Source organism: Neopsephotus bourkii, unplaced genomic scaffold (genome assembly GCF_033783945.1).
Source record: "Neopsephotus bourkii isolate Nb327-2 ecotype Australia unplaced genomic scaffold, CSIRO-AGI_Nbou_v1 NB_234, whole genome shotgun sequence".
Taxonomy (NCBI): Eukaryota; Metazoa; Chordata; class Aves; order Psittaciformes; family Psittacidae; genus Neopsephotus; species Neopsephotus bourkii.
This window is the reverse complement of record NW_026900744.1, coordinates 11447489-11461905: the sequence shown is the minus strand read 5'-3', so window position 1 is coordinate 11461905 and position 14417 is coordinate 11447489. Positions and strand designations below refer to the sequence as shown.

General features: G+C 55.9%; 1 protein-coding gene across 16 annotated transcripts in view; it reads right to left on the bottom strand.

Annotated features, from left to right (window-relative positions):
* Positions 1-13365, bottom strand: part of KIF1A (kinesin family member 1A) — a 35329-nt gene extending 21964 nt beyond the window's left edge. For 3 of the 16 annotated variants that reach the window (XM_061345325.1, XM_061345326.1, XM_061345327.1), the window contains exons 1-16: positions 13184-13364; positions 8369-8445; positions 8095-8274; positions 7530-7595; positions 7159-7337; positions 6701-6812; positions 6282-6359; positions 5898-5963; positions 5608-5625; positions 5233-5308; positions 5040-5118; positions 4626-4768; positions 4191-4217; positions 2610-2743; positions 2014-2093; positions 1616-1691 (exon numbers count right to left, since the gene is read on the bottom strand). In XM_061345325.1, the coding sequence (XP_061201309.1) occupies positions 1616-1691; positions 2014-2093; positions 2610-2743; positions 4191-4217; positions 4626-4768; positions 5040-5118; positions 5233-5308; positions 5608-5625; positions 5898-5963; positions 6282-6359; positions 6701-6812; positions 7159-7337; positions 7530-7595; positions 8095-8274; positions 8369-8445; positions 13184-13289 (1497 nt within the window). In that variant the 5' untranslated portion in view covers positions 13290-13364. Of the gene's footprint in view, positions 1-1615; positions 1692-2013; positions 2094-2609; positions 2819-4190; positions 4218-4625; positions 4769-5039; positions 5119-5232; positions 5309-5607; positions 5626-5897; positions 5964-6281; positions 6360-6700; positions 6813-7158; positions 7338-7529; positions 7596-8094; positions 8275-8368; positions 8446-13183 lie in introns of all 16 variants that reach the window. The other 13 variants (XM_061345316.1, XM_061345318.1, XM_061345317.1 and 10 more) reach the window with 7 other exon arrangements.
* Positions 13366-14417: the final 1052 nt, after the last annotated feature.

Sequence of the window (14417 nt, the reverse complement as noted above, 5' to 3'; positions counted from 1 at the left end):
CATGTCCCATGCAGAGGCTGGTTTAGGATGAGAGGAGCTAAAAGTGCCTGTTTTCATCCACTGATGGCACAAGGACACATGAAGCACTCAAAAGAGCAGGTCCCAGACCAGATGTTCAACCAGAAGTAGTGGAGACCTGAAGCCATATCTTCATGCTGAATTTCACACACTGGTCTCCTTCCTAACAGTTCCCTCCATCACTTTCTTTTATTGGATCACAAACCACTTTGCTCTTAACAAGGGGAGGTTTCTCCCCCAACCACAGATCTCTCTGGCTGCAGCTAGCTTGGCTCACCCCATCACAAGCTGCTGGGATTGCACCTTCAGGCAAGAGGAAAAGTCCTGGGAGCATCAGTAGGTGAAGTTCTGAGTTTCCCAGAAATAAGAGACTGTAAGAAACATCTTATCAGCCCACTGACACCTGGCATGCAGACAGAGGTTTTCCCCTCACAACAGTGCTACAAACGCTGGCTGATAGGAGAGACTCACTCCAAATAGTGCAGAAGAACTGGAGGTCAAGGGAAATGCAGGCTCTTCTCCAAGGTGGCTGACAGGACTGAGTTGGCTGTAACATTTAACCTCAGGCCCCTCTTGGGGAGACACACAGCCCCAGGGCCTGACACTCCTTCAGCTTACAGTTTTTATCCAGAATGCTGAGGCTGACTAGCAGAAGGCAGATGCTCTACCTGCCACTGGGCTCCTCGGAGGCATAACCACCCCAGCGGTGGTACAGAGCAGGACAATGAAGCCCTGCCCTCTTTGCCCTTAATAAAATGGAGTTTTGCATGCTATCAATGCTAAATTTCCTCGCCAGCCACTGGAATAGCCAGAGGAGTTTCCACCTCCCAGATAGCTGAAGAGCAAGGAGGAACCAAGACCACCACAGCAAAGCCCCACCTCCCAGACTAACTTGCTTTGGGGAATAAACCCCCATGCTTTCTATGCAAAGGTCTGGGGTCCTGACAAGCAGCAGCTGAAATAAGAAGGAGAAACAAAGATAAGAGGGTAGAGATTTATCCTCAAAGCCACACCAAGGCAGGCAAGGGGAAGGTCATGAAGCCTTCATCACCAAGTGTCACCAGCTCAGCTGGGGACACACACATCTACTAAGGTGTTCAGCCACACGATGGTTACGCAGACGAGCAAGGGGCAGCACTATGCTGTAACTGGTGCTTGGCAGGGTTCACTGGTACACAGACTCTTTGGGGCACGGCCGGTATTTGCTTAGAAAATACCTTCCAGCATGCTACAAGCAGTAGAGAGTACAGAATACTTCTGCACCCATATTTGTCAACGAGGACTTGCCAGTTTCAGGGGCAGCAATTTCAAATACCCCAAAGTGTGGATTTTTATAAGCTAACACTGAAGTCCAACACAGCAAAGCCCCACCTGAGCAGGCACAACATCCAGGCAATGAGGGCTGTATGTTTAGCTATGTGTTTCTAATGAAGTTCATACCCAGCAGAGTCAACACTGTGATTTCCCCCATGGGTTTTGGAGGAAAGGCTAGTAAAATATTTGGGGCAGGCCAGTAGTGACAGGGCAGATTGGAAGGGGCTGTGGGGTTACAAATCAGCCCTTATTTGCCAGGAAGAAGAGATTAAGATGATCCTACCTTCTTAGGAGAGAAAACACCCAAGGTGCCTCCATCCTCCCTCATGGCCACCCCCATTTCGGCAAGCAACGCTTCCCTGAAGGAGCAAGGGAAAAAAGAGCCTGTCAAAGCCCCATAAGTCCCTGGAGACAGCTCTAGGCAAGCCCAGGACAGGACCTGAGCTCATGGGATTTCCCCATAGATCACAGCTGTAGGGCTTGCTTCAGCTCTTTTCATGTCTCAGGAGGGTTTCCCAGAGCAGACCATGTCTGTGCAGGCTAATGTGGTGGACACTGGTGTGCCCAGGTACAGCCAGACAGTCAAATTGCCAGGTGCCCCAAGAAGGGAGGAGGGGAGATGCCTGAGGACCCCCAACCCATGCCATCCCTTGCAATCCCATCCCAGTCCAACCCACCCACCTTTCCATCCGGATTGCTTCTGTCCTACGCAGCTTCTCCTCCCATGTCTCATTCAGCTCTGCAATGATCTTCTCCGTTTCCTGGCAAGCACAGGGTTATCAGGGGTTAGGACATCCTCCAGGCAGCACACCTTCCTGCTCTGCCTGGCTGTGGCCAGCATGCCACAGTGGGACACTGGTCCAAGTTTCAGGCTGGTTTACATGAGCCACAGCAACATTCACACACATCTTTCCATCACCCCCATTCTCAAAGAGGAATGAAGGCCAGCCTCTCCATCCCCTTGCTGCCAGTCTGCTCTTGTGCCATGCTGAACCAGGAATACCCATCCCAAGCCAGGAGTGCCCATCCCACAGGGCAAAGGCAGCAGTCACCCCACAGGGAAGACAGCAGCACCCTACCATGCCAAGTCCTCTCCCACCTGGAAATCCAGAACACTGGGCAACTCTGGGTCTGTCCGCTCTGCAAGAGCACACCCGAGCATTCCTTTTCATGAACATTCCCAAATGGGTTTCCAGAAAATACCGGGCCCCTTCCACAAACCTGAGTGCAAGAACATTTTGCTGAGGTCTCCACAGTGCTGGGCACCAGTTTCTTACCTTGAGCCTTTCGATCGCCTCTTCACTGCCTGGAGCAAACATGATGCGTTCATGGAGACTGGCGACAGAGGCTGCACGGCTGGACAAGGCCGACAGGGACGAAGAGGGGCTGATCCCAGCGATGGCATTGGTCACTGTGGAGAGATTGTCATGGCGGTGACTCAGCTCTGTCCCTCTAGCATCATTATTGTTCTCAAAGTCGGACACATCTATGGGTGAGGAAGGAGGGATGGGCCAGGGAAAGACACACGGACAGGAAGAGAGAGAGAAAGAGAAAGACAGAGACCAAGAAAAGCTGTTGGGAAAAAAAAACAGTGGCTGGATGCATTGAGAAGAAAGCGAGGAATTACAAGGAAAAGGCACATGCAACAGCACAGCAGCGCAGGCAGCAGCAGGGTAAGGACATATGCATATCTCCCCCAGCCCAGGCAGCCCCCAACAACAGCTCTGGAGACTTCCTAGACTCTTGTGAATGCTTTTTGGCAAGACCAGATCCTGCAGCCATCAGGTCTATGATCAACCTCCCTCCCAAGAGTGCCACTGTCCCTCTTGTCCTCCCCCGCTGACACAGCGCAGATGATTTTCCCTGTCCAGCTGCCCCAGACTAGCTGGATCCAGGGGCAGAGAATGAGAAAGGAAGGGCAGGAGAGTTGGTGGCCTTCCACCCTACAGAAGGGTCCAGAGGATGGAACAGGAGAAGCCGTGGGATCCCCTTCCTGGCAGAGTCCAACCCCTGGCATGTTGGAGCATCACCCTGGCCAGGCATTCAGAGAAAGAAAAATGAGAGCAAGGTGGCAACACTCCCATTACAGGCACTGGTAATCAGCTGCCAGCAGACCCTGTGGCAAAGGGACCCAGGTATAAGGAGATGCTCCTCCAGTCCCCAGTTGCAGGGGTTCAGCATGCTGTACCAGAGGCATGCATGGCACAGGTTATTGGGTGCAGTTTGGCCAGCCATCTCTATCAGCCTGTGTCTGGGGAAGCTGAGCCAGGAGGGGAGGGGGCAGGTCCCCATCTCCTCAGTGGACTCACCGTAGTCTGGCTGCACTGCCTGGCCAAGGGTGGGATGGGGGATAGTGCTTATCCACAGGCAAAAAAACTACTGGCATCACCACGCATCCCTCTACCAGGAGAGCACCCTACCAGTCCACCCAAGCACTGTGCTGGGCTCCAGTCCCAAAGAGCCTCAGTGCCCGCAGAAGCAGCAGCAGCGACAGAAATCCTCATGACAGTATGGAGGAAGGAGTCCCCATGGGGATCAGGCCTTAAGCACAGCAGAGGGGGAGGACGCTGGTCCGTCCAAGCACTATGCTCAGCTCAGGTGCTAACCATGACTGCCACTATCCCCTTTGCCTGCTCCCTGGAGACAGCCAGCCTGCAGGCCAGTAACAGTTGGATTTGATGATCTTAAAGGTCTTTTCCAAAGTTGGTTCTATGTTGATTCTATCATAGTTGATTCTATGATCAGCTGGGGCTGGCTACGGGAGCCCTTCCCCATGCTGCATAGGTGCCCCCAGGCGCAGCCTACACCTCCCAAAAGCTATGAAGCAACAGAGAGTACCAGTGATGGGGAATACACACATTTGGATCCTCCTGCAGCAGGATGGGCTAAGAAAGAGAGAGAGGGCAGGGAGCAGGAGTAAGACAGTGAGAACAGAACAAGAGTGGGTTCATCTCAGTAGGATATCTGACAACACACGGAGGAGTGGCCACAGGCAGGTACAGTCCTGTGAACCTCTGCCTGGCATGGGATGCTGAAGACAGGAGGGGGAAGGGGAGAAGGGGAGATCTGCTGGTGTAAAGCAGCTCTTCCTGCTTACAGGAGCGGTATGGGGGTTGCAAATGTGCACAAAGGGGCTCTCCAGAAGCACCCCAGACGCACGTGGGCAGCATGATGCTGCCACGTGGCCAGCAGAGCAGGATGTGGGGTAGCTGCAGGGATGCTGGCCCCACAGGCAGAGGGGACTCCAGCCTGCTGCCTGGAGCCACTGCCAGGGAGCACCGGGTGGTACCTACTGTCAATGATGTCCCCAAGGCCCTGGGCGTAGAGAAGGTCACGCAGGCGTGCCACCTCATCCTTCAGCTCCCTGATGAGCTTGTTGTTGGGGTCCTCATTAATGACAGCATTGCAGCGGATCTGCTTTGCACGGTCAGCGTACCTAGGGAAGGGCAGAGCCCTGAGCAGCAGCAGAAGCAGGGCAAACTCCCACCTGCTGGGCAAGCAGGAGTGCAGCCAAGCCCCTCCAGCATGTGATCCTTTGGAGGATCCCAGCACCAGGACAAGCCTTTGGGCTCTTGCCTGAGGTTGCAGGGTCCCCACTCGCCAGCCAGGGATGCCACAGAGGTGAGGAGAGCATGTGGCCATGCCTGGACTTCATAGACCACCCCTACCCTTGACCACTGTGGAGGTACAATGGTAATTCTTCCTACCTGAGGGTGCTGAGGGTCTCATCGTAGTTGATGTCAGCAGGACTGAGAGCAGCAACCATGGCTGTCCTGGAGTTGCCCCCTGCCCAGAGAGATACACTCCCATCAGGAAGATGCTGGTCCCCACACCAGGCATCACCGTTCGCCTGGCAGGCATGCCCACCACCAAGCCCATACCTCCCACCCACATCCTCACCCAGGTTCTCCCGCAGCAGCCAGGTCAGCACTGAGTCCCGGTAAGGGATGAAATCCGTCTTCTTCTTCTTTTTGTTCTGGGGATGGAGAGGCACGGGAAGAGCTGTCAAACTGCCTGCTTTCTTCCAAAGGAAGGTGACAGCTGGTCCTCAACCATGGGGACGTGGAGGAGGATGGCTCTGCCCAGCCACCATGACCTTAGGCAGCTCTGCTCAGATCCACAGGTCATTAGGGGGGCCTAATGCTGGGCTCTCAGGCTCCAGAAGTGTGGCTTAGATCCAGGCAGAGCCTCACACCCAAATCACCCTGTGACCCACTACCACCCAGCTGTGCTAAAAACCAACCCTCCTTTTCCCAGCCCAGCCATAACACCTACCTTGTTTGGCCCCGAATCCTGTAAAGAAAGTAGAAAGACTGTTTCAGTGGGCTGCTCCCCTCCTCAGCACCCACCACAGCTCCCCAGCCCCAGGCAGAGGGCAGCAGGCACAGGTTCCTGTGGAGATGGTAGCCTCACCAGCCCAGCTTGTCCCAGCCCCAGGGACAGCTTGGGGTGTATCTGCCCATCCCTTGGAACCAGGATGATCCATCCCTCAGAGCTAGCCCATCCCTGCTGAGCTGAGCCCATTCCCCATGGTGCTGCTGCTCTCGTACACTCCAGCTACCTACCATTTCAGCTAGGGCAGAGATGACTTTCCCCAGTGTGGTCAAGGACTTGTTGATGTTTGCTCCTTCCTGGTGGAGAGAGGAAAAGCTCAGATGCTCATGTAATTTCAGAATGGTGTTAAAGCCCAGTGCACCAGGGGAACGGGGAAGTCCCAGTGCAAGGGGTGCAGAGAGCAGTTGCTCTTACTGGGTAACCAGCACCTTCCATCTGGGACTCATGGACCCCGATACAAGAGCACTGAGCAGCTTTCAAACAAAACCCTGTCAAGGATTTTGGCAGTGTAGTGGGCAAGGAACCAGGCAAGGAAAGGAGATGTCACAGCTGAGGATGAGGGGACTGGACACGGCATCCCTGCCAGCAGAATGGGACCTCATGCCAGCTCTCACCTTTAGTCTTGTGCCCTTCGCACCAGTGGAGTCAGCTCGCTCGCTTCCTGCCAGGTCTACCAGGCTGATTTTGCTGACCTGCAGGCAGAGATGAGACTCAGCCCCAGCACAGAGCTGAGGAGGGAGCAAAGACCCCTTGGCAGGTGACACTGTTCTGAAGGTAAGTGTGGGCTCTGCAGTGTCATTCTTGCCAGGATTTGGCTAGAAGCAGGGCTAACATCCTTGCAGGCAGAGCTGGAAGGCACCAGCTGCCAAATATCCTGTCCAGGGCCAGTCCCTTGAGAGACTGTGCGTGCCTGGGACTTATCTCCAGCCTGTTCTGACCCTCTATCAGGCTGCACCATCTCATCCCAAGTGCTGTTGATAACACACAAAGCCTTTCCTGGGTCCATGTGGATTCCCCCAGGCTCTGGTCTCACCTTCTCAGTGGTGATGTCTGTCTCGGCGTCATGCCGCTTCTGCGTGAAGATGATGTTGAACACGGCATGGGAGCGGCTGCTGGTCTCATTCATGTTGGTGGCAGCCACCGTGCTGCAGGGAGAGGAGGACAGGGAAGTTTGACACTCTGCAGGGGACACTGGAGCGACTGGCGATGGGGCCAGAGCTCATCTCAGGACAGGAAAGGCAAGTCTGGAGGACAGGAGAGGACTCTGGGAGGAGGCATGCAGAAGTCAGGCTTTTTCCTGCTGGCTTACGCGCATTTTGAGAGCAGGAAAGAGGTAAGGTGAAAATAAGTGGAGGGTACCCAATGCTCAGACAGGAGGCGACTGCCACTCTCAGAGCAGCCAGACCAGCAAAGCATGCAAGTTAAGCAGGACCTTCTGGAGATGTCTGCAAGCTCTCCAAATTGTGACCATCTCCTGCTTTCCCAACTCACCGGGCCTTGTTCCCAGAGTCCATCAGGTCCTGGATATCGTTGTAGGAGGTCACAGCCAGCTTGGAAAGGTCCTCAACATATGGGCCCATGAGGGGATGCTCCCTTACTCGCAGGTTCCCCTTGTTCTTGGGGTTCAGGAGGTCCCTCACGCGCTCGCAGTATATCTCCATGTAGCTCACCTACAGCAGAGGGTATGGGCAAGTCTAGTGGCCGGCAGCATGTGGATGCTCAGCACATAAGCAGAATGAGGCCCTGCCCACCCAACCCACATCCAGAGATGGGACCCCCTAAAGAGGGGTCTGCACACCCCCATGGCTTGCAGAGCTGGGTGGGAGGCTGGAGCTGGACTAGACAGGCAATGGGGTGCCTACCTCCACCGAGTAGGACATGTTGTCATTTGTCGTGTCATTGATGCGGGAGAAGAGGTCCTCACACAGCTGCAGAGAGAAGAACCAGGCTGCTCACCCCCCATCAGAAGGATGCAGAATGCCCAAGCCACAGGGATTTCTACCTTCTCACCCCAAAAATCAGAGCCCCTTGAGTGCTGGGACAGCTCCTGGGGATCTGGCAGCCCCACACACACACACTGATAAGCGGGGCTCAGCATTCCCAGACCCCTTCTGGTACCCTGATGGTCCAGCATGTGGCAGCTCTTGGTACACACAGCCGCTGCTGGCTTGGCACTTGGACTACAGCTGCTCATAAATACCTCATGTGGCCAGACCATAATTTATCCAGTCTCAGAGAAATCCAGCGTTACACTTTCTTGTCCCCCTGACCTCCATTGAGCTCCTTGCTGCTGTAAAAGGGTTGCATCAGACTTTGGAAAAGCCTGGCCCTGGTCCTACCCTACTTCCCTCCTTCCTCCCCACTCCACTTTCAGTTTGGGCACCCCGCTGTGGCCAGGGTAACAGGTAGCTTTTCACCAGGTGGTACCTGAGGGATGATGCCTTGCTGGTCCTTCTCCTGCTTCCCCATCATGGTGTAGGATTTTCCAGCACCCGTCTGCCCATAGGCAAAGATGCAGACATTATAGCCTTCAAATGCATGTTGCAACATCTCCTCACCAATGTCCCGGTACACTTGCTTCTGAGATGCATAGTTGATATCTGCAGGCTGCAGAGAGGAGGCGGATAAGGAGAAATTTGGCAAGGAGGTCCTCCTGCCCTCCCCAGCCCAGTGCTCCAGGCTCAGGCCTCCTGATGCTTACCGTAGTGTGGGACCAATAGGAATAGTCAAAGCTGAAGCTTTTCGGCGTCTCTTTGGGCTGCTTTGGGTTCAGGATAGCTAGGGGCAAACAGAAGGGAATGTGAGGCCACCCAGTCACCCACAGTACCCTGCCACCTGCATCCCACTTGTGAAGGGAGAAGGGTGTGCGGTTCAGTCTGAAGCAGTCATAGAAAGCAGAACTTGGGACCATCCAGCTCCACAGATGTATCCAGAGCTCCCAGACTCAGACACAGCAGAGGAGGTGGGCACCATGGCCCCAAAGCCTACCCCAGCCCAAGGAACCGGGCAGAGCCTTTCCCAAACATCCTGCTGGGCAGTGTGAGTGAAACAGTTCCTTCCTTTGGGCTCCTTCCTGCTTGTGGGAGCCCAGTACCAGCACCAGCACCAGCATGGGAGGATCACAGCCTTCCTTCACCCCATGGCTGGGGGAGTCATGCCCAAGGCCACACGCGTTGGCACAGTGGGGTGGGAGCAGCCATGGCCCCATCAGGACTCCCCCAATCCCTCTCCAGCTCCTGTCTCTCCTCCCCTGCTCTTTCTTTTGGGTACCCAGCCCCGGCAGAGTGGTTAATGCCTTGTGTTACACTGCCAGCGGAAACAAGAGCCTGCTTTTTCCTATCCCCTAGTGAAAAGGACGTTGCCATGGAAATTGGAGACTGCATCACTTCTCGTCCTCGCTTCCCCCCCCCCCCCCCCCGGCATTTATGATGGGTTTTTTCTGAAACAACAGATGCGTCAGAAGAAACCCAAATCAGCGGGGTAATCACGAGATCCAGCCACCAGCATGGCAGGCAACATTGAAATGACCTTGCGGCACGGCACAGCTCCTGTGCCCACAGCCCCCAGCTGCTCCCTGACACTGCTGGGGACAAGGAGGCCACACAGCACCAAGGCTGATGGCACCACCTCCATCACAGCCCCAACTTGCTCTGCCTGGGGCTGGCACTTAGGCAGGGCTCGTGCCTTGGGTTCTGAGCTGAGGCCTTCTCAAGTGGCCCCAGGATCCAGCCCTGACCATGAAACGGCAGCATGGTGCTGCCCAGATGCCCCTCACTGTAGGCACGAACCCAGCACCAAAGAGGGGCTGGGCACTGATTCCCTGCCTGCTGGAGGCAGTGTGACTCATGCTCCAGATGACTACAGCATCCAGGACTAATTAACCAGGAGAAAGGGCTGGGAAGTGACAGCTGCATAGCAACTGCCCATCCTGCAGCTACAACTCATAGAATGGTTTGTGTTGAAAGGAATCTTAAAGCTCATCCAGTTCCAGCCCCCTGCCATGGGCAGGGACACCTTCCACTAGACCAGGTTGCCCCAAGCCCCATCCAACCTCACCTTGAACACTGCCAGGGATGGGGCAGCCACAGCTTCTCTGTGCAACCTGTGCCAGGGCCTCAGCACCCTCACAGGGAAGAACTTTTTCTTAGTATTTAATGTAAAGCTGCTCTAAGCCCCTGAGCCTTCCTCAGACTGAATACCGCCAGTTCTCTCAGACTGTATTCATAGGAGAGGTGCTTCAGTTTTCTTGGGCTGGAGACTTGGAAGTCCACACTGAGATAGAGACTGAAATGGCACCAGGCCATGGGGGCTGCCCACCCCTGTTAGTGACTGGTTGGTGTATTGAGGATGTGTGAGCAGCCATTGCAAAGGAAAGCAGGTGCAGAGGCCATGCAAGAAGCCAATGGAGCAACTCCAGTGGCTCCTGGGGTTCCCCTGGCACCTCTGCCATGGTACCCAGCCTCCCAGTGCTCAGCTTGGGGCTGTCTCTGCCCTGCAGAAGTGACCCTCACCAGAGCCAAAAATGAGCCCAACGAGGGCAAAAGCAGGAGTAGACAGAATGTGGCAGCACAAGGCGGCTGTTCTGCACTCCAGTGCCAGCTCATGCCGGGCACGGGGCGGAGGAGCAACCAGGGATGGCACCAAGCAGCTCCAGGCATCCCAGCTGCATCCATCCAGCTGGCCCGGCAGAGCAGAGACTGGGACACAGGCAAGAAGGGAGCACTCTGAGGGCAGCAGTCTGCCATCCCTGAGCAGAAATATGCTCCCCATGCCACTTTCATTCCAATTTATTTGCCCCTGCTCCACGGCTGGATGTCATGGGTGACTTTTTCCTCTCCTGTGACCAGGCATCCCAGGGCTTTTTGCAAAGCTGCTGCAAAAGATCCGTGCTCTGGCCAACGGGGGTTAAAAAAGGCAGGGAGGGCACAGAAACAGGACTGAGGCAGACATCCAGACACGAGCAGGATGAGGAAAACATCTGGAGATGACCCTTGTCTTCACCCTGAAGAGGCACGGCAGAGATAGTGAGAGGGCAAGCACCGAGCAGGACAAAACCCAAGGCCCACAGGAGTTAATATAATCACTATATTTCAAAGCCCACAGGACTTGTGGCTTCAGCTATAGAATATTAATCGGCTCGCAGGACGGGAGCCAGGGTCGCTTCCTCGCCATCCCGGTGGGAGCTGCCAGCAGAGGGGCCGGGGGGTGATGCTGGTGGTTGGGCTGGTCCCCGCAGCCGTGCAGAGGCGGAGACGCCACGGCAACAAATGAGCTGTGTTGGCAGCCGCGGCGCAGCAAGCCAAGGGGTGGGAGCTGCAAGTCCGCGGAGGCAGGGGACAGGAGAGAAGAGGTGACCCCCTCCTGCCCCGGTGCCCAGCCCCTCCTGGCCCCTGAATGGCTGGGTGCATTAGGCACAAGAGCAGCGCTCGCTGCCCTGGCATGTCCAGGTGTCCGCAAATAGCGCTGGGAAGGGGGAGACTTGTTCTCGCCCCACGCAAACACGTTTATTTTTGGCTTCTCTGCAAGGAGCCGGGGGCCCGAGACAGCCCCGCTCTGGAGGGGAGCAGCCGGAACCCCCGCGTCCCCTGCCTTCCCCAGCCAGCAGCAGGAGCAGGGACCAGAGCCCCCCTGGCGCCTGCCCCCAGGCCGAGGGGATTAGCCGGCGGTGTGTCCACCCATGCAGAAAAACCTCGCCGTCAGCAGAGGGCTGGGTGAGTGCTGCCCCTGCGCCTGCCTGCCTGCAGCCCTGCCAGCCCTCCCAGTGCAAGCAGGGGTGAAGGGCCAGGGGCACAGCCGGGGGGGCTCAGTGGAGCAGGATGGCCAGGCACAGCTTGCTCTGAGCAAACACGTCCATGGTGGAGGTGGGGGATGCCCGACGCTCTTGACCGGGAGTGGCTTCCTCGCCATGAGGGGAGCAGCTCTGCACCACGGGCCGGCAGAGCATACCTGCATAACGGGGCAGGGAGAGTCCCGCCCCGGGATGCCAGAGACCAGAAAATACAACCTTATGGACCCACAACCCTTCATTCCTTCTCCACAGGTCCAGGGTAAGCAGGGGACCCAGCAGGGCCACAGAGCCACCCTGCACCTTTGGGTGCCCTCCTCTCTCTCTCTCTCACTGTGGGTGTCACAGCACCCACTGGCACGCACTGTGGGGGTGGCTGGCACCAGCGTTTCACCCACCACCGTCTGTGAGGCAGGAAGCCCCAGGCAGACAGGCCCGGAGTTATTTTAGACTATCCTTATATGGTGGCTTCCACAGCCAAAGAGGAGGACACCTTCACCAACCCTATAGTTCCAGGCCATATGCTGGGCTGCATCAGAAGGAGCGTGACCTTCAAGGTCACAGGAGGGACGGTCATGGTCAAGGGAGGGCTTCTCTCCCTTTACTCCAGTGTCTGAGATCCCCCAGCAGTCCTGTGTCCGGCTCTGGGACCCCAACACAAGAGGGACTGGAGCTGCTCACATGCATCCAAAGGAGGCCATGAAGATGCTCCAAGGGCTGGAGCACCTCTGCTATGGAGACAGGATGAGAGAGCTGGGCTTGTTCAGCCTGGAGAGGGCTCCAGGGAGAGCTTAGAGCAGCTTCCAGTGCCTAAAGGAGCTGACAAGAATTCTGGCAAGGGGCTTTTTACAAGGACCTGTAGTGACAGAACAAGGGGGAATGGCTTTGGGCTGAAAAATGGTAGATTTAGGTTAGATATTAGAAAGAAATTTTTTCCTGTGAGGGTGCTGAGGCCCTGGCACAGGTTGCCCAGAGAAGCTGTGGCTGCCCCATCCCTGGCAGGGTTCAAGGCCAGGTTGGATGGGGCTTGAGGCAACCTGGTCTAGTGGAAGGTGTCCCTGCCCATGGCAGGGGGCTGGAACTGGATGAGCTTTAAGGTCCATTCTAACTCACACCATTCTATGATTCTATGGTTATATAAAAAGGGGCAAATGCCAGATAGACCTCTGATTGGACAAGAAGTCCCAAGCTCCTGTGCTACATTCCCCCTCCCTGAGCACACGATTACCTTGGCAAGCCCCACTCCCACCCCTCCATCCTGCATGGGTCCCCATGGAAGCAGGAATGGGTCCCAGCACAATGTGGTGCATGGTACCTGGGAGCCAGTGTTGTCAGGAGCCCGTCACTGGCTGGTGCACAGCTTCCACGCTTGGTCAAGCAATCACAGGCTGGGCATCCTCAGCCCCACATCCATGCACCAGCATTTCCAGGCTCTTCTGATTCTCCCCCTAGCCCATCACCTGCTGGGGGATGCTGCCCCATTCAGTATCAGCAAAACACAAGGGCTCAGTGCCATGTAGATTATGATGCTGCCATTTCAACAGCAGGACTGCATTCCCCTGTGGGAAACATGACGATCCCCCCCAGACTCCCTCTTCCAAAGGACTCCAGGAATCCACACCAAAGATTCAGCACCCCAGTGTTTGCCTCTGCACCCTGACCACACATGCTCCAACCCAGGCAGCACCCAAAACCTCCCCAGGCCCCTCTGTCACCAACACTGGCACTCACTGGTGGTGCTTCCTGACATCTGGATAATGCATTTAGATTCCCGGCTCATCTCCCGGGAGTTGAATGGCCGGACGCGCACTGCCACCTTCACAGATGCTCCTGCCATCGTGCCGGCTGGAGGTGGGTCCTGATAGCAGGGAGCAGCGGCTGTCCTGCAAGGAGGCAAGAAATGGGAGTTAGGAGACCTCGCATCCCAGTCCCCATCTTGTGTGTGTGTCAGATAAATGCCTGTGCGACAAAACCTCCCTGGGTTGTCTCTGCTTGAAAGATGACATTCTGTTGCATCCCTTGATCTGCCCATGGCCTCTTCCCCCTTCCCCTTATGTCTTGGGTGAGGATCACCTGGTCAGTCCCAGGGGACATCCCTTCCTGCCCTTACCCCAGGGCAGCAATCAGAGCCCTGCAGCATCACTCGGCAGGTAACAACAGGGTATAGGGCCACTTAGGCACTGTCAGCATCGGCATGACCCCCAAGGAACAGTTATTCCATCCCAGGGTGCCAACAGCACTGAGCAGGTAGCCCTTCACCTGCAAGCAAGTCTGCAATGCCCTGCCCATCACCTGAGCCTCCTGCCTCCGCTCCAGCCCCAGCAAAGCCTGGAATGGGCAGCAGGACTGGGTGGAGGGCCAGATAAATGATGGCATTCATATTGAGAAAAGAGGTGCTTGTTAAACACAACTGCTGATATTTGCCTCTCATTCAGCAACTACCAAAAGCGGATGTGCAGCATCAGCAGGAGCAGCACCAGCCAGCAAGCTGGTGGCAATCGTACTCAGCTGAAGTTCCCAGTTCGTGATCATTTGTCCACTCCTTTTACTAATAAATTATTAATCACAAACCTTACTAGATGAAATGGGCCACTCTCTAACACCTGCCAGAGCAGCCATTCATTCCAGCACTGATGTCCAGGCTCTCTGCAGCTGGTCCCATCTTCCCCAAGCATCAGTTAAGCCTCACTAGCTTTGGCCAGAAGAGAATGCTGGGGTCCTTCCCTTGACCACTGGGTCAGTATCGGTGTCATTCAGTATCAGCCCTGACAAAATCCATTCCCGCCTTCTAACATCAACCCTTTTTCCTGCCGGCCTCCTGCCCCCCATGCTGAGCCTGCCAGTGGAACAGGAGCTCAGCATCGCACAGCATGAGCTCCTTCAGCATCCCTGCCTGTGGGACTCCTGCCTGCTGGGCTCCTGCAAGGGTGTTTGCAAATGCCCTGGGGCTTTTGCACCTGGTCTT